This window comes from Apteryx rowi, unplaced genomic scaffold (genome assembly GCF_003343035.1).
Source record: "Apteryx rowi isolate R43461 unplaced genomic scaffold, aptRow1 scaffold_651, whole genome shotgun sequence".
Lineage (NCBI taxonomy): Eukaryota > Metazoa > Chordata > Aves > Apterygiformes > Apterygidae > Apteryx > Apteryx rowi.
This window is the reverse complement of record NW_020450929.1, coordinates 133,878-158,871: the sequence shown is the minus strand read 5'-3', so window position 1 is coordinate 158,871 and position 24,994 is coordinate 133,878. Positions and strand designations below refer to the sequence as shown.

General features: G+C 53.1%; 2 protein-coding genes across 2 annotated transcripts; both read left to right on the top strand.

The window, feature by feature from the left end:
* Nucleotides 1–94: 94 nt before the first annotated feature.
* TCF25 (transcription factor 25) lies at nucleotides 95–19,705 on the top strand. Its single transcript, XM_026084838.1, has 18 exons — nucleotides 95–193; nucleotides 864–1,091; nucleotides 2,805–2,879; nucleotides 5,075–5,199; nucleotides 6,784–6,849; nucleotides 7,990–8,072; nucleotides 8,630–8,760; nucleotides 11,372–11,471; nucleotides 12,424–12,517; nucleotides 13,734–13,826; nucleotides 14,243–14,348; nucleotides 14,820–14,979; nucleotides 16,080–16,167; nucleotides 16,751–16,909; nucleotides 17,643–17,733; nucleotides 18,440–18,519; nucleotides 19,153–19,225; nucleotides 19,459–19,705. The coding sequence occupies exons 1-18, from the start codon at nucleotides 95–97 to the stop codon at nucleotides 19,618–19,620; spliced, it is 2,013 nt and encodes a 670-aa protein (XP_025940623.1). The 3' UTR covers nucleotides 19,621–19,705.
* Nucleotides 19,706–22,690: 2,985 nt separating this feature from the next.
* Nucleotides 22,691–23,790, top strand: MC1R (melanocortin 1 receptor). The gene has a single exon (XM_026084868.1). It carries the CDS (start codon nucleotides 22,725–22,727, stop codon nucleotides 23,667–23,669), a length of 945 nt encoding a protein of 314 aa, XP_025940653.1. The 5' UTR covers nucleotides 22,691–22,724; the 3' UTR covers nucleotides 23,670–23,790.
* The last annotated feature ends 1,204 nt before the right edge of the window (nucleotides 23,791–24,994 follow it).

Genomic DNA, 24,994 nt, shown 5'->3' with positions numbered 1-24,994 from the left:
ATGGGGGGCAGTGACTGGAGGGTCTGGGGGGGTGAACTGAGGGTGACTTGGGGGTTTGAAGAGGAGGGCACTGGGGGTGGCAGTGGGCTGAGCGATGGAGAGTGGCCTGAGGGGGCAGCAACAGGGGCTGAACTGGGAGGAGCTGGATGCACTGGGAGGAAGTGGAGGAGCTGAGCAGTGCAAGCTGGGGCAGGCATGGGGAGGGGGGCTGCGAGTGTTCAGCGGGCTGTACGAGAGTGGCTGCACTGGGGGGGCAGGGCATGGGACGGGGGGGGCTGTGTGGAGCAGACGGGTGTTGTTGGAGCTGGGGCTGAGTATCGGGGGTGGTCAAGCGGGGGATGAAGCTGTCCTTGGCAGCGTTCCTGCCACTCTCCCAACCATGCAGGATCCCAGAGCTGAAGCTCTGGGGTCACGTCAGCCCTCGTGGCACGGATGGGTCCCTGGTGGAGCAGTCTGGTCCCTCCTCTCTGGGCACCTCGGCCAGCCCCAGCGGTTCTCTTGGGCAGTGGTTACCTCTCCTTCCCCAAGGCTTGGCTACGTGAGTGTGGCCAAGGCTGGTTTTGGATTCTTCCCAAAGAAGAGCAGAGTCCAGAGAGGGCCGTGTTTTTCTGCCGCGATGCTGTGTCGTGGGCACTCTGTCATGGCCCTGTGCTCCCTTCTGATAAGTCAGTGGATGTTAGGCCATTCCAGGTGCTCACTAGGCAACACTCTTTAGGTGAGCCGTTTTCCCCCATCCAGCTGCTGGAGAAGGTGACTGGGGAAGCTGAGCCCTGCTCTGCTTCTGTCACATTTGTGGATTTTTCCTCTTTCACTTCCAGATGTGAGCAGAAGAGATCTCTGAAGTTCTGTCCTCCTGGAAGCAGGAGAGGGCAGAAGCTAGCTACGTGCTGCTGTGTCTGCATCTTATTCATCTGTTTGCACAGATTACCAATGAAGAGCCAGAGGATGACCCATCATTCAGAGAGGAGCGAGTAGATGCCAGGCTCAGAGAGCAAGATGTAGCAGAAGGGAACAGTGGAGTGCCTGTAACTGAAGAGACAGAAGGTGATGGACAGAGGGATGGAGAAGATGCAGATCAGCAGGACCAAACGGTAACTAAATTGCAGTTATCTAGTGATGATGGCTGTAGCCACACAAGGTATGGAAAGAAGGCTGCCACATTTATTTTCCTGTCTGTGTTTGAGCTGAGCAGCTTTGTGTTAGTGACAGAGAAGTGTTTCTTTTCACTCGTGGCTGGGTTTTGTCACAGACTAAGAATGTGAGCATCAGGGGCAGGGACACGTGCAGGGAGCTTAAAAATAAATAAGAAGTAGATGCATGTTGAACGTTTGTTCAGAAGTGCAGGCTGTCCATATTCCCCGTTTGTACCAAAGCTTGTACCTTGCTGAGTTAATGCCCCAGTCTGTTGGCTGGGGGGTAACAAGCCTACACACTAATTGAAGTTTTGCTTCAGAGAGCAAGTGAAAGATGACTGACTGACTGATTTCATGTTCCTTTTGTTCTTATTCCTGAATTGCTGCATAATCCGACCAGGCTCTCGCTGCGGGCTCTAGACCTGGAGCAGAATCAGCAGTATGGTGCTGAGGGTTGTGTTAGGAAGCCTGTAGAATACGCAGGTGTTTCTGCCTCAGATCCAGGGGGATATTTTACAGCTGCAAAGGGGAAGTTCCCAGAACRTCTCCCTGAGCAAGACCTTGTGCTGTTTTTGCTGCCCATGTGTCCTCATGAGCACTGAGGTTATGCAAAGCATGTGGGAAGGAAAGCACCCCTGGGATTCTGAAACAGAGATTGCTTCTCTGCTTCCTTCGTTGCACAACTAACTAGCTCTACATTGTGGACGGGGCTGGGCTTTTGGGTTAATGTTCAGTGAAGCATTTATTTTGAAGAGAATGATGTGAAGAACCCAAACAATGTAAATTAAACATCAAACTTCCTTCCTTCTTACAGTATTTTGTTCTCATTTTCTGTTAAGAGCCCTTCCTGTAGTCTGCCCTGGCCCAGACAGTTTGCTGCAAAAAAACTTCAGAGTACACCTGCTTTTTCATTTAGGGTTTCCCAGATAGCAGTGAAAAAGCAGGTGTACTCTGAAGTTTTTATGCAGCAAACTGACCGAGCCAGGGCCACGCTGGAGCCCTCAGCATGTGTCTCCCTGTCACATGGTAGAGCTGAATTGGGGCTGTGTATGCCCCTGGTTCTGAAAACAGCTCAGGAGCTTTAGAGCTGTTACCGTAATGCTGTTACCTCTGTAGAGCTGACGATCCTAAAAACGCATTTTTTAGCTCTGTGTGCCTTGGAGAAGGGCTGGTACAGATAACAGCGTGCCTGTCAAGTTGGAGAATGGTACGCAGTGTCGTGAGCTGAAGTAGTTGCATCTGCAGTGAGAGGAGCCTGTACTGCGTGATGCTTTCAGGCAGCTGTAAGTTTCTGTGGTAATCAGAGAGACTGCTGAAACCGTCTTGCTCACTGGAAAGACAAATCAGTTTACGCTCGGGAGTAGAAGGATGAAACATTTTAGATATGTCGTATTTGGAAGAACTGTTTCTTCTCTGATTCTGTAGCCTTAGACACATATGAGGTTCTGTTGAGATTTAACTCTTACATTTGTGAACCCTTGGTGCTTTCCTCTATTTTTTTCCTTGCGTCTTGATTTCCGCTTGCTGGCAAACTTGAAAGGATGAATACTGGCTTCATTTGAGGGACCTTTTGATGTGCTGATCCCTGTGGAAACACACTTCTCCCCCTTGCAGCGTTCCTCACTGCATTCCGTGGACATGCTCTGGCAGTTGTTTCTTTTATCTTTGCAGCCTATGTCAAGTAACAAGCCACGAAAGAAAAAAAAGAAAAGGAAAACCAAGAAGGCTTCAGCAGGCGAGACTCTGGTATGTCTGCATTTGTTCTGAGATTTAGCGGCCCTGCTAATTTCTGCATTGGGGTTGACAAAATATCAATACTCACAAGGTAGTAGAAAATGTTTTGAGGCCAAAATGCTCCCTCTTACGTAGTGCTCCTTTAAAATTATGAAATGACAACAACAGCTTTTGATTATAGTCCTTCAAGCAAGTGGGACTAGCTCAGGTCTGCCGCAGATGGTTAGAGCTGGAATCCTCACAGCAGCATCTTCTTTCATCTACACTTTGAGGCTTTGCACAGGAAGAGGCTCTTTAGGAGTTGGGAGAGTTTTTACATTTTTATTATACTTTGCTTGCCCTACATAAGTAGCTCTTCCAGCTCTGCAGAATCATACAAAGCTCTTGCTGTCAGTAAGCAGTGAGTCACGTTACCTTTGCCTGCTTCTCCTCCATGCGCAGCAATGCACCTTCCTCTCTGTGGTTTGACATCTAATAACTAAATGCTGACAAGAGCATCTGCCGGTGTCAAATGCATTATCAGCAAACCTGTTGCCAGGTGCTCTTCCAGTGGGACTTGTTCCTGTCCTTTCAGTGATGAAGGGAACAAGGGGGACTGATTCGCTTTGACTGAGTTGTATACCCCTAACGAAGTGCACTTGAAGAGGGTTAAGAACTTCACCCAGTGTCTGTGTTTGTTGGGGATTAAATTGTAAATTGTATAAGACACATTTTTATATTGAAGTATACTTTACATATGTCACATAGGCTAGGCAACTAAATGTATTGCAGTCATTGATCATTTAAATTCAATAGAAATAAAATTATTAAAGTGATGAAATATTTTCTGCTAAGGTTTAAAAGTCTTAACTGTTCACTTGGGGGAAATCCTTTGCTAAACCTATTGAGCCATGATGTGCTGAAATGCTGAGCTGGCCGTTGTGAGCAGTGACTGCCTGTGCAGGTGCCAGGCTGCCTGCCTCCTCCCAGGGAATTCGCCCAGGTAAGTTCAGGAGCTGCTTGCTAAGGCTGAGAAACCGATCAGTGAGTGACATGGCAGGAAAGCCCGTTTCTTCTCCCAGTCCAAGAATAATGGGCAATAGGATGACATCTGCCGGCTCTAAGCTCTAGGCAGACTTAATCCCCGGAAACAGGCCGTTTGATTTGGTAACTAGAAATAATACTACCTTTGTTCGATCACTTAAATGCAAAACACATTAATTTTTTTATGTATCCACTACACACAGTGTGGCTATATTTAGCTAATAAAGGCAAACTCAGAATGCTGTTTATGGGTTTTGAATGGAATTCTACATTCCACCCACGCACATCATGAGGAGAAAGTTAATTGGCTACATAAGAAATGCATCACTTGCCATTTGGGGGAAAATAGAGAAAAATATGAATAAAAATGTTATACAGCTGTTTAATGTGTGTTGATGGAGTATATTCTCCTGGTTATCAGCAAACTGGGAAAGTGACCAATTATTACATTAAAAATGGGTTAAAAACCCACAAGTGTTTAATATCTTATCACAAGGATCACAGCAGTAACTTAGTGCTTCCATGGGAAGCAGACAGTGAAGACTGATTATTTAGATATTTATTATTAAAATCAGCACCCCAACATTTCATTGTATTTTAGAAATTAAAGATTGTAGTTTAAATAAATTAGAGCATAGCGAATGATGGATAGAAAGGAGCAGACTAGAGACCAGATACGCAGACTTGTAAGCTTTGTGTTATGTCAGAAATGACTACTGTGGCCATCTAGTTTGGGCCCAGAGCATGAGGTCTGCAGAAAGCCTGCCAACTCTTGCCCACGCTAGGTATGTTTACTAGCTGGTGCATCCAGACTCATGACAGTGTGAAGAGCAAAAGGCCTGTGATACCTTGAGCAAGTGGAGAACGGCGGCTGGCACTTCTGGTGGCAGTCAGGCAGTGAAGGCAGGCTCTGGGGTGGGATTCCTGTGGGAAATGAAGAGCACTGGGTGGAGAGCAGGGGGCCTCCATTGAGAGAGAGCGCGTGTGCGCACCGGAGGTGGGAGATGGGGTAGCGGCTGGGTGAGAAGTAGGGGCTAGTCCTCACCAGTATTGCACAGAGTGCTGGGATCGGGACAAGCCAAAAGATCTGGAGGCAGCCGGGTGTGATTCCTTCTGGGTGACTTGTGTGCAGCAGTGACTCATTCCGTAACAATTACATTGTCTTTGCATGTGCATATCTTAAGGAAGACAATGACCTGGAAGATATCGACAGCCTTCTGGAGAAGATCGAGGATACCAATGGGCTATCGCAACAAACCCAAAGCGGAATAATTGCTGACAGCAGGCCTCTGCTCTATGTAGAGCACAGGTAGTGCTTTCTTTGCTTCCTGATTTTGGCTTTGGATGTGACAGGGATATCYGTCCACAAGAAGGGAGATAGGACACTGCCTGTTTAATCTGGCTGTGAATTCAGGACCTTACTTGAAAGGGGTTGTGCTAATGGTTGTGAGGGCAGCCCCATTTCTAACCACTGTTTTTAGAGCTATGTTCAGTTTTTAGTGCTGACTGGTATTTTCTGCTCTTGTATCTGGTTTGAGTGGGTGATTGGACCAGAATGACCTCCAGAGGTCCCTTCCAGCCTAAAATATTCCGTGATTCTTTGTAGAAAAATTTCTACAAAGCTGCTGAAAGCCTCAGTGCATAAAGCTTTGAATTCAAACTAACCTGCTCAGATATCTGCCTGCATTCAAGTCAGCTCCTGTGAGCAGCAGGCCCCAATACTGCATGTGCTGTCATCTAAAGAGGGCTAAACAGTACCAGGAGCTATTTCACCAGGAAAGCTAGTTAGGCTTGTCTAAGCTTTTCCACATGTGACCATCAGCAGAAATGGACTAAGTGCCAAGTGCAGCCAAAAGCTGAGGAGTGAATTGGCCTCAGACTAGAGATTCATCACATCTTGGCCTATATTCCACTGAAGCCTGTTTGAATGGGTCAGTTGTTGGGTCCAGCATGTTGCTGRGCCCTGGACTGGTGCAGAGACTGGTAGCTCTTCCTGTTTCTGGCAAGAACATGCACGTGTGTAGGCTGGGACAACTTGTCAGTCCAGGTTTTGAAACCTCCAATCACACTGTGTCAAAATTGAATCTGGCCTGGTGGGCACTCATTGCTAGTTCAGCCTGTTCAGGGACATTTCGATAAAGCGAGGCATGTTTGCTTACCTAGAGATGTTTTTAACTTTAGTGACTTCTCAGCTCAAATAAACATGAGTTGTAAACCTTTGAGAACTGGGTAATCTCAGAGCAGTTAAGGGCTGGCAGTACTGGATCTCTGCCTTCCTCTTCCCTCTCTTTCTTTGAGTCTTCCTGACCGGATGGCAGAGAGAAACCCTTCTTAAACACATCTCACATCTTTGGGCCAAGCGTTAGGTCAAGAAACTGTAGATGTCATGCTTTGACATAAGATATCTCTTTAAAAAATTCGTTTTATTCCTTCCCAGCCTTTCTGCCGTGGTTAAGGTGCTTGCCCCGCATTGCACGTTGTCACTGCTGCTCTCAGCAGCAGACATCTCATGTCTTCCAGACACAGATACCCCAAGCACGCTTTCCGGAATGGAGGCTGTCCATGGGCATATCCCAGGCTAAGGCCCCAGGTGCCCTGGAGAGGGCAGTAGAAGTATTCCTAGCTCAGCACCATCTTTGGAGCAGAGCACAAAGAAAGCATGCATCTGGCTGAACAGGGATTTGGATACCTCCTGTTCTGACCACTACTTTTCAGTCTCCTTTCAGTGTGTTGTGTCAGATCAGGGGTGTGTCTGACAGTTCAGGGGCTTCCAAAGGCACTTCAGAGGTACAGAATACTTGGCGTTGATGAAATGGGATAGAGCGTGACATCGGAAGACTTTTGTCTGTGTTTAACCAATGGTGGGTTTTCTTTCTTGTTTCAAACTTTTCAGAAACTTGAATCCAGAGAATGAGTTGAAGAGATACTTTGGGGCTCGGGCTGTTCTTGGTGATCAGAGGTTAGTCCAGAATTTAATATTATCTTTTCAGAGTCTGAGACAGTGTGTTTGTCCTTCCCCTGGTACCACTTACTGAACCCCCAGTGCCATGACAGTGCAGGAAACTCAGGGCACTGATGTGTTCAGGATGTCTTATTTAATAGTGACAATGGGGATAGGATAATATTTTTTGTGACGTTCCTGAGGGAGAGTAAAGTTCCTTCAGACTTCTGTTAGTGGTTGTTTTTTGTTCTGCTAATTTTCCCTCTCATTATTGTCAAATGCCCTTCTGAAGTCCTTTCGCTTGAATTCATAGAATATTGACTGTTAGATGTTTCTTTCTCCAGCATTTGTCATTTGTTGCTATTCCAAAATCTCTGATGTTTTGTGGAGTGGGACCTGAATACTTTCCAGGTGGTCTCGTGCACTTGCTCAGAAGGACCCAGAGAACCCACTGCTTCTTGGGTCTGAGATTTCTATGCAATTAGGTATTTGCAGTGTGGCTGATACTATCCAGAAGATCCCTGCTTTAAGGAACTGGTCAAAAAATGTGCACATAGGAAGGGTGTAAGCTCAGAGCACTGATGGTGGAAGAAGAAGCCTTCTCTGAAGGAGTCTGTGGAATAATTAGGCTCCTTCAAGGAGAGATTAAAAACAGAGGTGATATCGAGTGCATGAGGAAAAAGAAATAGTCCCTTACCTAGGGAGTATGTGACTTTCTTTGAGTAGTCTTGATTTATGAGTTCCTCTTGCCCTGAACCAATACATTGGTTGCACCTGTGAGTATAGCTTAAACTAAATCAGTTGACATTTGAAGGCCCTGCTGGGAAGGGCCCTTTAATTTGTCCTGGGAAGCCGTGTGAGGCAAAGCAGCAACTGAGAACTTGGCAGGAGTAAAAATGGGGGAAAGAAGCTATTGAAGTGGAAATGCTGGAGGCGCTGGCTGGCCCAAGGAGGAATGGTTAAAGTAAGGAAAAGCCTAAGTGAAGGTATGTAGTGCCTTGAAGGCAAACATGATAAAGCTCTGGCCAAAAGCTCCATGTGGCCCGGCTTCAGCTGAAGAAGCAGTTTTCCCTGAATCATCCTTTTTTTGGCTGTTTTTTAGCCCTACTCATTCTGGTAATACAGAGAAACTGTGAGCTGTCGTGTTTGTTTCCTTAGGCCAAGGCAAAGGCAGCGCCAGTACGTCCGCAGCACGTGGCTGACAGCTCCCAAGAACACCTGGCCACGTTACAGCAAAACAGGTGAGGCTTTCGCCGCTACCTCCTGGAGCAGCGCTCTGCTGCTAGCCGACGGGGTGCGTCGCTCCTGTGCCAGTGCTGGCACAGACATCTGCTTCTGCCAGCCCGACTCTTCCTAGAGCCTGAGTGCACGGAAACTGGAGCTTCTTTCATCAGCTGCCAGGCCCAGGCTTTGCACTGGCTGATGCAGAAACCAAACTGCATGTCAGCTGATGGAAATATGCCCTTTCTCAAGGGGGAGAAGGACTTTCTGTCGTATTGTATCTTAGCATTTGAGCTTTTTTTCTCCCCCCTTGGAGTTTGCAGGTGATATGTACTTCCCTTCCCACAGCAGTCTTGCTGGGTTGTGAGAAATATGTGTGGAGAGAGCAAGTTGTCTGGGCTTTTGAGGTGGGTTTGGGACTTTGGTTCATGGGAGGAAGAAAAGGAGTGAAACTCTGGGGATTTCTGAAAATACACCTGGCTTTGGACCCAGTGATGTGAACAAGCTTTCCATGTTTTAAGAAATGTTGCGTCACAGGCTGCAGCAGCGGTACCCACGTCTCCCGTGCACTCTCTAGGTATCGCCATGCAGCTGGTGGAGACAAGGAGGGGAGTGCAGTACTTCACGTTTGAGCACCATCGCGAGTACCAGCAAGTGCAGTTCAAGTTCCTGGATGCTGTGGAGTCCATGGACCCCAACAACATTGTGGTATGTTGTGAAGTTGGGATGCCCATGCTGTTACATCCTGTGCTTCCTGCAGCCCCTTTCTCTGGCAGGCGAGGTGGGCTGATGCATTCTAGTGCTCATTTTTTGGCAGTCTCATTTTGAGTAGTGGTGTCCCATGTGCATCTCTGCGTGGGGCAAGGCAGCTTGCCGACCTCTGTTTTCACCTTTAAATAATACAAGTGACCAAAGTGGTGCAAATGAGATTCTGTCCCTGGTGACCAAGCCTTGGTGGCTCTGCCGAGAGAGCATGTCAGGTAGCCATGTGGAAGAGGAGCCTGTAGGAACTGGACGTTTGGCTGGAGGGGTAGGAATAAAGCTCCCTTGTCTCAACTCTTCAGCTGGGAAAGGAAAAATATTGTATAAACTGTTCTTTAACAGGGAATCTAAACTAACAGTTGTTCTATTTATAAACTCTTGCATAGATGAAAACTGTGTCTTTTCTTGGTATTTCAGCAAAACAGTCTTTGTGTTGAAAGTTCTTCAAGCGTGTCCAAGCTCATTAAACTGTATGGTAACATTTATAGTTTGTAATGATAAGCAACAGTGAAATTGCTCTGCACCCTACTGAACCATAATTGAGGTATTTTTGCTCTGAAAACCCTGGCCACGTGAGCTCGGATACATGCACTAGAGAAGTTTCTTAAAGAGGCCGTTGTCCACTGAATAAAACTTACTTCCTCCCACTTTCCCACCCTCTGCTCATAGCCACTGCTCTCTTGAACTTATTGATTCTGCTTTTAATTAGACTGAAGCATTCGTATTAAATGATGCAAGATAGTTCCTGTGCAGTAGTACTCGACCTGGGATCCAGTCCTGAGGCCAGGTCAAATATGGACTCGTGTGGATGTGCAGAGCTGGACAGGTTTTCTGTGATGCATTTCAGTCCTTATGTTCCATCTCTATAAAGTGGCCTGGCTATGTTTAAAGATGTTCCTACAGCTTTAGTCTTCCCTTTCTCTTTCAAGGGGAAAATCTAATAGACAAGGGTTTGATGATGCTAGAAGTACTTCAAAATCCCCAACAACTTACCTGTGACAGCCACAATCTCTCTGTAGCCTGAGCCCCTATCTGCTTCACTGCTATGGTTGCATGCAAGATACAAAACATTTTTTTTCAGGGTCAGGGTCATTTTTTTTTCTTCTGCTTTTGCCAGTGGGTTAGAAGGGTCTTGTTGGTGAAGCTTTAAGTGCTTATTATTAAGAGCATTTTTCCCATCACTATGATACTGGATTTTCCATCCCTTCTGAGAAGAAGGGCTGGATGGGGACCTAGAGAAAGCAATGAGAAGCAAGTTAGGCAAGTGGCCCTGAGGCAAAGGCACTGGGCTAAAGCAGCCTGGAATATGAAAGCTGTATACTGTAGGTGGGAACATTGGCCATCACTCTGCAGATGTATGACTTGTGGAATTTTTGAAGACATGTTTTTCATTTTGGGGGAGAAAAAAACCTAGACATTGAGGAGTTTTGACGTAACTCCAGTATTTTCATATTGAACCTGAGTTTTAAGTACTTAGTAAAAATAGGGAATGTATAATAAGTGAATGAAGAGTTCTTTGAGGTATGGTTAAACTTATACTTCTGGTATTCACAAGCCTGGAAAAAACATTTTATTTCCATTACCATTCAGGACCTGAATCCTGAAATTTTAATAGATGTGTGAAAACATCCTCTCAGTGCCCAGAGGAGAGCAAAAGCCTAATCAAATGTTAAGAATTGTTAGAAAGGGATAGAGAACAAAACAAAGATGTAATTATACCTGGTGGCTGCATCTTGAATGTTCTGTGCAGCTGTGGGCCCTCCACCTTCAAAAGGATGTAGTAACTGAGAGAGATTCAGAAAAGGGCAGAAAAGATGATCAAAAGCCTGGCACAGCCTCTGTGCTAGAAAAGCGGGGTTGGCTGGGACTCCATTCGGAGGGAGGTGCCTGAGGGAAGCTGCGACAGAGGTCTCAAATCCTGCATGGGGTGGGGAGAGATCTAGCTGCTGTCCTTTCTAACACAAGGACGAAGCCGACAGATTCGGATCGAAGGAAGTTCTTCGCAGCGTGCATTTAAGCTGTGGATAGATCTCTGTATCACAGAGTGTGGGCGCAGAAAAGTTACCCGGGTCAATAAGTGAACAAATTCATGAGAGGAAACTCCACTGAAGGCAATTAATATAAGATGGCATCTCTGACAGTGGGAGTCCCTGAACCCCTAGTGGTTGGCAGCTTAGAGAGTATGCTGGGACTCATCTCGTTCTCCTGTTTCTTGTCCTCTTTCCCAGGCATCTACTTCTGGAGACAGGGTGCTGGGCAAGATGGACCTGTAGCCTGACCCAGTGTGGTTGTTTTTGTGTTGTTTTAATCTGTAATTTTAGCCTTACAAATGAGGTATAGCCCAGCCTTGAGCTATAGTATTAACATTAGCTCTCTGATGGTGTGGGACAGGATTCCTTTGCCTTCAGACCTAGAGGCAAGAATAGTCCCTTTCTCTTATGTGCTATGTCAGGGTATTTGCCTTCCTGCCGTGCTTACAGAGCTTGCCTTGTAGGCAAAATGCCCCAGAAACCAGTGATTCGTGCCATCACGTAACCAAGCTCCTGCTCTTCTGTAGCTATTGCTTCAGATGAACCCGTACCACGTGGACTCACTTCTGCAGCTCAGTGATGTATGTCGCATGCAGGAGGATCAGGAGATGGCCCGTGACCTCATAGGTAAGAGCTGAAATGAGGAGTAGGTGTGAGTAGGTGTGGTTCAGTTTTGTTATGGTTTCAACAAAGCAATAGCAAATTAGAAGGGTTTGTTCAGCTCTGTGTTGTGACTCTGTGGCTGTGAGCACTCAGCCTCATGCCGTCCTTCAGAGTAGCAGCTTTTGCTGGAGGCTTTTGAGTAAAGAGTAAAGAGCGCCTGACATGCTTGTCTGTGGCAAAGCACATTGACTTTCACCTTTAAAATGAATGAAAGAGTTGTCTGGACAGCAAGAGTTGCTGAAATCTCACCTGTAAGAAGCCCCTTCCAGGAAGAGAGCCTGTTGACTTAGTAACTGTCGAGTACTGCAGTGTGAGGGACCGCTGCAGGAAGCCTACTCCATCTGCAGGGAGTGTGCCAACTCTCCAGGCCAGGGTGCTTTGCCTTCCTATGACCAGCATGTTAAGCTCTGCTCCTTCGAGCACCACAGACTGGAGTGGGGAAGGAGGCATYCTGGAGGATAGCTGCCCCTCAAACTGCTGTACTGCACTCTGAAGTGTTTGAGATGTGGCATTTAGTTACTCAGGTATGCGTTCTTCAGCATGATAGGAGAGGCCAGAGACACAGTGAGGACAGGATTTTTGGCTTCCACCTCTGAAGATGGTTGTGGCAGAGGCAATTGTAGCCCGGACCTCCTCCAGAAGAGTTACTTTTTGCAACCAGAGCATGATCTAGTGCCTGCAGAAGGGTAACAGTGCTCGCTTGCCTGGGTCTCTACTGGGACCACATATTCTACAGTAGTTTCACACCTTGCTAGGGAGTGAAACAAGCTTATTTCATGGCCTGTGGACTCCTGAGCCCTCAATAATTATCAGTGTCCCGGCCAAATTGACTGCCATATGGGGAACACGGGGGTGCGGGGAAAGCATGCTGTGCCGAGATGTTGGCATGCCCTGATGGTGTTCGTGCTGTGTGCAGAGAGGGCGCTGTACAGCCTGGAGTGTGCGTTTCACCCCGTCTTCAGTCTCACCAGCGGAAGCTGCAGGCTTGACTACCGGCGACCGGAGAACAGGTAGGCGGTTCACCTGCCTCCTGCGTGTCTGCTGGAGAGCAGTTGCCGGTGTGCTGATGGCCTACTTTGGACATGGAGACCCAGATTTACAGCATCTGCTGCGTCATCTACACTTGCAGGCGGTGGCTAGGGACCTTGAATGCCCCTTTCTGTCAGAATGAGTTTTGCCACTCCACTCAGCAGTCAATGGCAATGTCCCTTGGCAAAAGGGACAAAGGCGAAACATCTGTARACACAGGCAGTGCTTGTGAGAAGGGTGCAGGTACTGGAGACACCAGCAGCTCTTGCTCCGCTAGGTCACTTCACTGAGAAAGACTGAAATTTTCTGTAAAGTACCCTCTTTCCTGAGGGATTTCTCATCTGAGCATTAGTTTTTCCTCCCTGTCAGTGTCCTTTTCAGTACAGTTATTACCTGTTACTGTAACAAGGCATTTGTTTTTGTCRCAGAAATACTGTAGATTTAAGTCTGTGTTCGGTCTCCTGTGTGCTGTCCGCTCGGCCCTTGTTCCCAGCACTTGCACTTATCTAGGCCTGGCTGTTTATATAATATTGACAGTTATGCAGCTGCGGAGAAAGGTGACTTTATTCTGGGAATTTTCCAGTCAGCTGACCTAAGTAATCTCTCCCAAATCTCTATACCTTGAGTTTGCTCAGGTTTCCAGTTCCCGCTCGCTGACAGACTTTGTGCTGTCTGTTACCTGAACACTGTGATCTATATCTTACCCAGGTGGGATGTTAGTCCTTCCCCCCATGTACACGTGGTCATGCACACGCTGTGTCACTGTCCTCTCGTAGCACTGAGCAGGCTGGGACAAAGGCTGAGGCATGGTTGTGCTAAGCCTGCAGGATGCAGGCTTTAGGGATTTACTTATTTCTTTTGTCCTGAATCATCAGACCTGGTGCTGTGGTGTGCACAAGGCTATGGGGCCTTGCAGAGCAGAGGTGAAATAGGCCACAGTTTTGTCATCTCCCTGCTTGTACAATGGCATGAAGATCAAAAATCTGAGATGAGAATCTGGAGCCTCCTTTGTGGAGGGTCTCTGGTACTCTGTGTTGAAGCACTAGAATGGGTTTCCTGGGTCCTGCTTGGCTGCACAGCTGCACTGAGACCTGAGCGAGGAGGCGTTCAGGCTGACTGGGTTCCTATCCTTGAATGRAATGAGGTGCTCTTCTCTAAATTTGGCTTCTAAAACCTGTTCTTATTCTGTCTATGCAGAGCTTTCTACCTGGCTCTCTTCAAACACCTGATGTTCCTGGAGAAGAGAGGCTGTCCTCGGACAGCCCTGGAGTTCTGCAAGCTGATTCTGAGGTAAGGACCCCAGTGGATTGCTTCATCCACATTTCCTCCAGAAAAGTGAGGCCCTCTCCACTACTGAGCTGTGGGCCTGCCTGATACGGAGAAGGGCCTGGCAGAGCCCAGAGTCTTTGCAGAGCATACGTGCAACAGTGGCTTCAACCTGCTGTATTTGTATGGCCCTTGATCTTCCTCCTGTGTGGTTGCATGGAGGGCCCATCACCCCTCTGCAGGAATGTGGACCCAGGAGGGGCAGGCACAGCCCTTCTGGCCATGTGGGGATGATTTTGTTCTCATCTCCATTTACTGAGTCATGGAAGCTTTCTGGATGCTGGTGGGAAAGTCTTGTTTGACTTAGAAATGAGGGCAGCTACTTAAGCTTCTGTGACACTTATTTTGGTTCCTCCCATTGTGCTTGCCTCTCTCTGAAGCCTTGATCCAGAGAACGACCCGCTGTGTGTACTGCTGTTGATTGATTTTCTGTCYCTTCGAGCTAGAGAATACGGCTTCCTGACGCGCATGTTCCAGGAGTGGGAGGTGAGTTGCCAACAGGCCACCCTGGCGAGAGACAAGGCAGAACAAGGAGGGAGCTCATTCCTGGAGCTTGGGGCTCTTCAGTGGGCTGTCTCCATGTGAGTTGGGCTGGAAGAGGGGGAAAGCTGTGCCATGGAGCATGAGGGGAAAAACACTTGTGTCTCTAGAGCTGTGTAAAAGTTACCCCCTGCAATTTCTCTCCAAAGTAGACCCTCTGAGCTACATTGCATGTGGTTTTCATAACCGGCTTAACCCTTTGGGGGCTGTCTCATGGGCAGGCTGGCATCCTGAGGTCACCAGAATGACCCATAAAAGCTAGGGTGCTTGTTTTCTTGTAATCCTGGTACCTTCTAAACAGTTGTGTGAACTCAAAATTGCTTTCTCAGTTGTGGGAACACCAAGCCAAGCTCAGCCGTGTTGAGATCATYCTGCATGTCTTCATTTCTTACTAAATCTATCCCTTTGATCCCGCAGAGTCACCGGAATTTGTCCCAGCTCCCCAATTTTGCCTTCTCAGTTCCRCTGGCCTATTTCTTCCTGAGCCAGCAGGAGGAGCGCTCAGAGCTGGAGCTAAGCCAAGCCCGGGAGAGAGCTGCCCGGCTCATCCAGCTTGCGCTGATCATGTTCCCAAGCGGTAAGACTGTCCCCACCGGTAAGTCCGTCCCCACAGGCTTTGTCACTGTCTTCACCTGCAAAAGCAAACGAGGGTTTCAGGCAGTCGAAAACAGAAGCAACAGTTTGGCCGTGTGTTGCAAATGGTGTCTGCCACGGTCTGTGTGAGACAGGAGCCCAGACTCAGAGGGATGACATGGGTCATGCGGATCAGCAGTGACAGGTACTGCTGTAAGAGTCCAAGATGTACCTGCAGCCTGCCGTGGGCAGCGGTGGGGTTCAGCCTTTCTGCCCTGCACCTTGGCAGGGCCAGAGAGAACGAGCAGTGGAATCGGATAGGGCCGACACAGCTGTGAGTCTGCCATGTGTTAGGAAGAGATCAGCAACTGTTCTCTCTGCTGTTCACCCTCCTGTCAGAGCAGCTGATGCCCCTTCACTGTAGATAGTCACGGCCACGCGAGTTGGGGGAGGGTGAGAACTGAGATCTTGGAGCAGGAAAATGCTTTACCACAGGGGTCCTCGGAGCAGAGACAGCAAGTCTCTCTCAGCTCTCCCTCTAAGGCATTGCTGTGCTTTAGATGTGGTCTGTATGGGTACCCATCACTCTTGCTTTTATCCAGTTAGGGCTCCTGTCCCTGAAAGGAGATATGCAGCCCCTCCAGGCCCAGAGGGGGGACACAGTGCCAGGGAGAGTGTGCTTTTATACGCAGGAACAACCAGCTTTTGAACAGAGCTTTAGTTTGTGTTGGCTGAAAACATCTTTTTTTGGTGCTTGTCATGGTGACTGAAATGAAACCCTTGTTCAAGTTCAAAGGCCAGCAGCATTAATTGCATAGAATTGCACCTTATTTCACTGGAAAAAGTTTGTTGGTGGCTTTTTTTTTCTTTCCTTTGGATCTGTTTCCATCATCCACACGGAGAATAAAACACAGCATAAACTCCAGCTGTGAAGCTGGCAGCGTCCCTTTGCATTGGTTCTCATTCAGTGCCCCAACCTGTTGGGAGACTTGCCCTCCCTGGATGGGGGCCTGTCTCTCCGCAGCCCTGGCAGGGTTGCCTGGTGGCTCCCATGGCACTTCTCGGCAGTCTGTTGAAAATGAGCTATGTGACTTTCTCCTGCAGTTCTTATGCCGTTGCTGGATCACTGCAGTGTGCAGGCAGATGCCAGGGTCACATCCCATTCCTTTTTTGGGCTGAACGCTCAGATAAGGTAAGACCTGGAGATGTTCTTATTAAATAGAAGGAATCAATTCTTCTGGTAGTGAGGCTCTTGCTTGCTCAGGCAGTTAATGGAGTTATAAACTGTGGAGGAGAATATCTACCCTTTCTGAATAGGACATGCTGAGAGGCTATCAGATGCTTTGATAATGGATTCCCATAAAAGCTTCCAGATAAGTCTCATAGACCTGCCTCACCTTAATATAGATGGGTCAGAAGTTCATACTGTAGCTTGTTGATACATGTAGTAGCAGAACAATGTGTGCATGCTTTTGGGGCAGGCTGTCTCCTGCCGGTCTGCGTTTCCCTGACACGTGGTCCTGTAAACACATGAATGGTCTCCCCCTCGGGTAAAGGCAGTAGAACTTTCATCGTAGGGCTATGCTTGTCCCAAAAATAGACAGAGGCAGAAAAACTGGTGAACRTAGATGCAAATAGCAAAGCTGGGAGCCTGTGGTTCCTCTCTTCATGTTCTYGCACTGAAGCACAGTCCAGAGTTGAGCCCTTTCCAGACAGCACAGGTACCTGCAGGCAGGAGGAAGGAAGGGGCCCTGAATAATAACTGTCTCCTACAGCCAGCCTCCTGCCTTGAACCAGCTGACATCCCTCTACGTGGGAAGGACTCACTCCCTGTGGAAGGACCCCGCTGTCATGGCTTGGCTGGAGACAAACGTCCATGAAGTGTTATGCAAGGTGGATGCCAGGGACCCGCTGGTGGAGGAGTGTGAGCACAAGTAAGTGCGGTAGGCGGAGATGAACGGCTCTTGTACTGCACGTGGGTGCAGAAACACTGGGACAGACCAGGCCGGGGAGTTCTTCAGACGAGAGAGAAGTTCTCCTCTGGGCGGCAGTGACTTTGGTGCTGGCTCAGAGCCCCAAAGCTGCTGATGCTGAGGGTTAAGCTGTGACRCCAGGAAGGCAGAGGCTCTCTTCTTCCTGGCTTTGCACAAAGGTGAATTAAGAGCTGTAGCTCTTGCTCGTTGGGGAACGTGTGCTGCACTAGCTTCCTCCAGCCTCAGCTGTTGCGTGTGCCTTGGAAGCAGCGTGGAGGAGACGAAGGGGTTGTTATTGCCTGGGAGTGGCAGACGATGACTGCACTGGCTCGAAGGCATTTAGCACACAGGGCAGGCAAGTGCTTCGAACAACTTCCAGCTCTGAGAGGCTGGAGAGGGAGGCATTAAGTGTTGTCCTGAACTGAAATTCATTTGCTCTGCTGACCTGCAGAGAGGTGGTGAGAGATATCTGTGCAGTGTCTCTGAGCCTTCTGCTCTTTCATCTAGAGGTCAGCAGCCGCTAAGCGACTTTGGCTTTGCCTTAGACCAGCTCTTTCCGATGTGGCAAGTCCCAGCAGAACCAGGGATGAAGCTGACTTTGCACCTGGAGAGGCAGAAAAGAAAAGCTTGTTGTGCTGAGGTGTGTTCTGTGCAGTCCCTCAGCAGAAATCCTCTGTCTCCCTTCCTGCCTTAGGAGGAAGATGCGATACCAGAGTGCACCCAGGAATATCTACCGACATGTGATCCTCTCGGAGATGAAGGAAGCCACAGCAGCTCTGCCTCTGGTGAGGGGTCTTAAGGCGGCACAGATGACATTGCTGTGTGCGATGTGATGGCATTTGCATCCCTGTTACGCATGCAAATGCTGAGCATGTCTTAAACCACAGCTGCTGGAGGGGTCCCAGAGGGGACACGTAGAGAGGTTACTTTGCCAAACTTAGCAGTTCCTTGTGCCCCACAGAAGAAGGGGACTTCAGCTTGCTGCTGTGTCCCCTTGTGCTGCCCTTAGGATGCTGGCAGCAAGAACGCCGTGCTTGGTTCATGGAAATGCTGGTGCATGCTGTGCTGCTGCAGGAAAAGATGAGAAAGCAAGGTCCAAAGCATGTCCCAAACTTAGCRATATTGCACTGACAGCTAATGGAAGTCCCTTGGTCTCGCTTGTCATGGCTTGTTTGCCCAAGCAGTCCAGCATGTTTTCCACTGAGGTTTCCCATCCTGCTTTTGGGATTAGCCATGTACAAAGACATTCTGGCACGGCAAAAATAAACATCCACATGACCTCAAAGTGCCTTCACTGTTTGCAGGGTTTGCTGGGACACCTCAGATTAAGGCGCACAGGGGCATGTGTAGCTGTCCAGACTGCAGCTGGTGCCTGGCTCTGTTGCGCTCCCCCAGATTAAGGCCTGTCCAAGTGGTCCGACTGTCTCCACGCCTTGGTGTTTGCTGCTGGCAGCAGCACAACCTTCACCTCTTTCTTTCTCCCCTCTCCAGGAGGTGACATCGCAGCCTGTGATGGGGTTTGACCCCTTACCTCCCTTGGACTCCATAATTTCCTACACCAGACCAGAAAGGTACCTTTCGCACCCCTTGTTTCTGCACTGGCACAGCTAGCGTGTTCCCAACATGTAYGCCTGAGTGCTCGGCGCTCGGAGCTGATGTTGTCACCGTCCTCCATGTAAGAGCCTGGCTTGTGACTCTCACTGACAGGCAAATTATACAGGCAGGACTTGTCCTACTGCTTTTGCTTATGGCTGGTGGTCACCACCGGAGACAGCAGCTATTCACAGCCATTAAGACAAAGGCTGTTGAAAAATGCTGGTTGGCATTAGCATCTCTTAAATGAGGTGGTTTGGGATAATGCAGATTTAATCGCAGCCAGCCACAGCGTGCAAAGACTGTTCAGGTGAAGCTGGTACGTCTCACACACTGACCCTGCTTGAAGGAAACCTGGTAGCGCCTTTAATGACTGCTCTGCCCTGACGCTGGCCAGCTGCTGGCTGCCTGGGGCAAGCAAATCCCTGTGACTCCCCCAGCCTTGCTTTGGGGAAGCCCGACTGCCTGGGCCGGCTCGGGGAGGTGCTGTGTGTTGGTACTGACAGCGTGGTCCTCTCCAGCTTCTCTGCGCTGTCTCAGCCCAAATGAGGGCCGAAAGGTCAAATATCAAATTACCCCCTTAATGGTGTTGTGTGACTTTTCTCTTTCAGAACGAATCATCCATCCAATGAAAGCACTTTATCTCTCTTCTTCCGATCGCTATTGCCAAACTTTAACTTACAGGTATGTGCAGTCAGCTGCTGCTGGCAAATCTGAGCACACTTCTACTTTCAGTACAGGCAGAAGTATCTACTGCACAGTGTTTCTGCAAAGGGAGTGGCTCTTGGCATATGCAGTTCATAAACGTCAGGTTGCAGAACAGCCTGATTCTCCCTGGCAGGCAATGTTGCCTCGTTGCCTGTTTGCTGCAGACAGGCGGCTCCACAGCTGGATACTCTGGCTCTGCTCTCTTGCAGGGGGACATCAGACACGATGGGGACGAAGAGGCTGGAGCAGGGCAGGACCTTAACCAGGGGGTGAACAGGCTCATGGCAGCCATGCGGGACATGCTGGCAAACATCCAGTTTCAGGAGCCCCCACGAGACGACAATCCCGAAGGCGATGCAGACTGGGACTGAGCTGAGCGCGTGCATCTTCCACCATAACGCTGTGTAATCGCACCCCTGACTTGTGTCGCACTCCAATAAAGTCACACAAACCGGAGAGGCCTGCTCGCTGTGGTCTTTCCTGGTGCAGGGGAAGAGCTCTGGCCAGTGGAGGCTGCCGCTGTAGGCTCTTGACCTGTCAAATCTCTCGGCACGGGGCTAGGTACTACCTTAAAATGGCAGAGCTAATCTATAACATCCCTCCCCCAGGAGGGGAGGCGTGCTTAATGGCTATAGCCTTTTTTTGCCCTCTTCCCTCTAGCCCTTTTTGCTCTTTGCCACTTCCTTCAGGCTGAAGCTTCCTTCCCCCCCGAGACGCCCCAGGCCTTACGAGGGTTGCTGCTTGCCGAAGCGCGGGCTCAGTGGTCACTGCCGCAGTGCTGTCCCCGCGGGGTCTCGGGGCGCTGATGGACTGGGGCTGTGCTTGAGCTGCGACCCAGCCCTTGGCAGTGTAAAGGAACAAGCCGTGTTTGGGTGGGCTGCACCCCGGCGCCCTGGGTGCTGCRGGTCTCCCTGTGGGTCTTGCCGAGGTGCAGAGGGAGCAGCTCTTGTTTGTGATGCAGCCGTTGATCGTGCCGGGAGCAGAAAGGATGCCCCCTGCCCCCTTTTTTTTGTTTCTTTTTTCCCTGTTTTGCTGCCTTCGAGCAGGGCACAAAAGGGTGCAGAGCCAGGAATGAGGTCAGCTGTAATAAAACTCTTGCGGGCAGCAACCATGAGCAAAAGCTTTTACATTTCTGCTGTGTAACAGTGTATGTGGCTCCCTAATGCTGAGCCAGGCTGTGCTGTCCAGAAAAATCCTCGCGCTCTGTTGCAGTGCCTGCTCCAGCCGCTGCCCGTGCTGCATCCGCTCCCGGGAGCGGGAGTCTCTGAGCACCGGGCATCAGGCGTCCCGCGCAGGGTGGGTGGGTTCCCACAGCACTGGGGCCGGGGAAGGCTGCCCCGAGCCCTCGGTCTGCGCTGGCCCGCACCCAAGCTCTGCGCTGGAGGCCCGGTCCTGCCCCTGGCACGTCCCAGGCAGGAGAGCGAAGGGGCTCTGCCCCACGGGGAGGAGCACCCATCCCCTCCCCGGGCTTGTGCCGCTGCTGCTGGCTCGGTTTGCGCTCTCCGAAGTTGCAGACTGGGCGTTTTATGGCTTTGCTCTCAAAGGCTCTGTTGATAAAGCTGAAGTTCATTGCACATATGGGTGCACTGTGTAGCAGAGGAACAGCCAAGAGGGGAAGCCAGTGCCTGTGGGTCTGGCCTCCTCGTGCGCCCGTTCCCTGCCAGCCTGGGCTGCTTGCTGCCCGGGAAGACCCAGTGCTGGGACATGGTGGGGGACACCGTCTTCCCGGGGGGCTGGGGCTGAGCGCAGCCCTGCGTAGGGGCGCCCAGCTGGGTTTGCCTCGGCACCTGGGGCGTGCTGGAGAGCCGGGCTCAGCTCCCAACCCGGCCTCGCTGCTCCTGGGGCAGCGGCTGCCACCTGCAGCAGCCTGGCGGCAGGGCGAGCACCCACCGGCCTGGGCACGACGGGCAGCTCCCGCTCGCCAGAGCACTGGAAACAATTCCTGGCCTGTCCCTGCTGCGCTGGCTCAGGAGCCGCTCGGGGCGAGGACGGGCCCTTCCCAGCGCGGTCACCCAGCCTGCACAGAAGCGCTTTCATCGGCGGCAGGGTCACCCCGGGAAGGGGCCCTCGGCAGCCRGAAGCGGCCAGGGGAACGGCAGCGGGAACGGCCTTTTCGTGCCGATGTGACCGGCTCCTTGGCAGCCGTGCAGCTCCAGGCGTCAACACGGAGTCGAAGGCACATGACGGTCAGCYGGGCCCCGCGCCTCCCCAGCCACCCCGGCTCTCGCGGGAGGGAGCCAAGGCCCCGTGCAGCTCCGGGGCCGGCAGCGCCGGGCTGCTCCGAGCGGTGCCGGGTGGCTCTGCAGGCAGGGCGCGGGGAGCAGGCCGTGGCGTGGGACTGCGGTTAGTCACTTTGCTGGCTGGGCTCGGCGTTTGCAAGCCGCYGCGGTGCATCTTGTCCGCCCGTGGGTCCCAGCGCCCGGAGCAGCTTCTCGTGCCGTGGGGTGGCAGCGTGCGGAGCCGGGGCCGGCAGGATCGACAGACGGTTTCTTCTCCCAGAGAAAACAGGGCCTTTGAGGATCCCTATCGGGCTCCATGGCCTGCCCTGCGGCACGATGCCTTCCCCGCGTGCCACTGCGGCTGGGGCGGCCACCGGAGCCCTTGCAGGAGCCCTGGGGCCCRTGAGCACCCTGGCAGGGTTGAGCCGGCACCCTGCAACCCTGGGGACATCATGGGGGTCAGCAGGGGCCAGACTGACTGCGGCTAGATCTGCGGCGGGACGTGGCTCTGAGCAGACCCAGAGCTGTGAGCGGCTCTGCCCTTTGCACCGGGCTGGGAAGGAGCCGCTCTGCTCCTGCAGCAGGGAGGCTGCGCGGCCCCGCTGGGCTCCCCGGGGTGCACCGACCCCCCCCCCCGGGGTGCACAGGCGCCCCGGGATGCATGGATGCATGGGGGATCCCCAGGGTGCATGGGCACCCCAGAATGCACGGGAGACCCCAGGGTGCATGGGATCCTCCAGGGTGCATGGGAGACCCCAGGGCGCACAGGCTCCCCCAGGGCAGCGCTGGGGGTCCGGCGGCCCCAGGCTCGGCGTGGCTGCCCTCGCCGCGGGGCGCGGAGCCGTCATGTGCGTGCCCGGCCTCCGCGGAGGAGGGGCCGAGGGAGCCGGCTTTAAAGTAGGGCAGAGAAAGGGCCCTTTCTTCCCCATAACTCCCGCTAAGCCAGCGCTGTGGGCCGGGAGCAGCGCGGCTCCGGGGGAGCCGGCAAGGGCTGGGGAGGTGAGCGGCCGTGRCGCCTGGGATCCCCGTGGAGACCAGGGGTGCGGAGCAGCGCGAGGGGAGCTGAGCGTCTCTGGCACCGCGTGCCCGCCGGGACCCCAGGGCGGCAGGAGCCGTGGGCACCGCTTCCCTCCGCCCAAAGCTGTCGCGGTAGAGGCTCTCGCGGGGCCGCGGCGAGCACTGGCGGCGCGGGGCAGCTGGTCCACACCGTGCAGCGGGCCCCAAGCCGGGGGGGTGCCAGGCCGGCGGCAGGCGCGATGTCGATGTTGGCCCCGCTGCGCCTGCTCCGCCAGCCCTGGAACGCCAGCGAGGGCAACCAGAGCAACGCCACGGCCGGGGCCGGCGGCGCCAGCTGCCAGGGGCTGGACATCCCCAACGAGCTCTTCCTCGTGCTGGGCCTGGTGAGCCTGGTGGAGAACGTGCTGGTGGTCGCCGCCATCCTCAAGAACAGGAACCTGCACTCGCCCATGTACTACTTCATCTGCTGCCTGGCCGTCTCCGACATGCTGGTGAGCGTCAGCAACCTGGTGGAGACGCTCTTCATGCTGCTCATGGAGCATGGCGTGCTGGTGATCCGCRCCAGCATCATCCGCCACATGGACAACGTCATCGACATGCTCATCTGCAGCTCCGTGGTGTCCTCCCTCTCCTTCCTGGGGGTCATCGCCGTGGACCGCTACATCACCATCTTCTACGCCCTGCGCTACCACAGCATCATGACGCTGCAGCGGGCCGTGGTCACCATGGCCAGTGTCTGGCTGGCCAGCACCGTCTCCAGCACCGTCTTCATCACCTACTACCACAGCAACGCCATCCTCCTCTGCCTCATCGGCTTCTTCCTCTTCATGCTGGTGCTCATGCTGGTGCTCTACATCCACATGTTCGCCCTGGCCCGCCACCACCTCCACAGCATCTCCAGCCAGCAGAAGAAACCCACCGTCTACCGCACCAGCAGCCTCAAGGGCGCCGTGACGCTCACCATCCTGCTGGGTGTCTTCTTCGTTTGCTGGGGGCCCTTCTTCTTCCACCTCATCCTCATCGTCACCTGCCCCACCAACCCCTTCTGCACGTGCTTCTTCAGCTACTTCAACCTCTTCCTCATCCTCATCATCTGCAACTCTGTGGTGGACCCCCTCATCTACGCCTTCCGGAGCCAGGAGCTCCGGCGGACGCTGCGGGAGGTGGTGCTGTGCTCCTGGTAGCGAGCGGGACGCRGGCTGCGCGCAGGTAACGGCCCGGCCGCACGGGGCCGGGCTGCATCCCGCGCCCCGGGAGCTCCGCGCCGCCCGGCGCCGCCCGGCTCAATAAAGGCTCTTTGCAGTGATGCTGTGGCTGGCGCCGCGCCGTGCGCAGCCCCGGCTGCCGCCCCTCGCCCCGGCCCCGCGGCCCCCCGAGCGGCCGCAACCCCGAGCTTCGGCCTCGGCTGCCTCCCCGGGGGCAGCACGTCCAGCCCCTGCCTGCCCCGGGGACTGGGATGGACTGGGAGCTGCTGGGGGCAGGCATGCAAGGCCCCCAGCATGGGAGCTGCCCAGCCGGTGCTGGGAATCTCCCGAGGGGTGAGCTAGCGTTTCCCAGCGCCGATGATTTATTTATTCATCGCCTAATTGCTCCAAGCGGCCGCTTTCCTGCTGCATCCCTGCTGGCTGCCGGCCCGGGTGCTGGCTCCCAGCCTTGCGCCCCTTCCCGGCAGCGGGCCGCAGCGGGGCCGGGAGCCAGTGGGCGCCGGGAGCAGCCGTGGGGCTGCTCTGCGTGGGGCGGYGGAGCGAGGCCATGGGGCTCAGCCCCCCGCGGTGGGCGCAGGGCCGCAGCCGCCGGGTCCTCGCGGGGCCCAGGCGTCCGGCGCCGCTGCACAAAGGGAGGCCCCTCGCCGCCACCGCCGCCACCGCCACCAGCCTTTGTTCCGGCACCGCCGCCACCGCGGCTCCCCGTGTCCCCCACTGCCCGGGCCGGGCCAGCTGTGGCCCCCGAGCCCGGGGTCCCATCGGTGCATGGCCCCCCCCCGCTTTTGTCCCTGTCCCCCCATGGTGGGGCACAGGTGGGGGGCCCCGCTCCCACCTGGCCAGGGGAATCCTGCAGGGCTGGAGGCTGTGTCGGGGGCTCTGGGTGTCCGGGGGGGGCCCTGGGTGTTTGGGGGGGGGCCATCCCTCCCCCACAGTTCATGGGGGGGGGGCCGTGCTTCCCCTCCCACCCGTGCCCGGGGGTCCCCAATCTCCCCCCCGGGGTGTGGGGTGGGATCCCCCCCCGGGAGGGGGTCCCGGCCCCTCCCCACGTGTGAAGGGGGCGCCCCAGCCCCCCCCCAGTGTGGGGGTGGTGTCCGGGTTTCCCCTCTCCCCCCCCCTCCTCCCCGTGCCCGGGGGTCCCCCCGGCTGGGCGGGTGGGGTCTGTCCCCGCCCTGAGTGTCCCCCACCCCCACGAGTGTGCCGGGTGGGGCCCCCTCCCCTCCCCCACAATAGCGGGGGGAGCGGGGGACCCCGAGTGCCGGGTCTCCTCCGCCGCCGCCGCCGGGTCGGGCCGCACGGGGCCGATC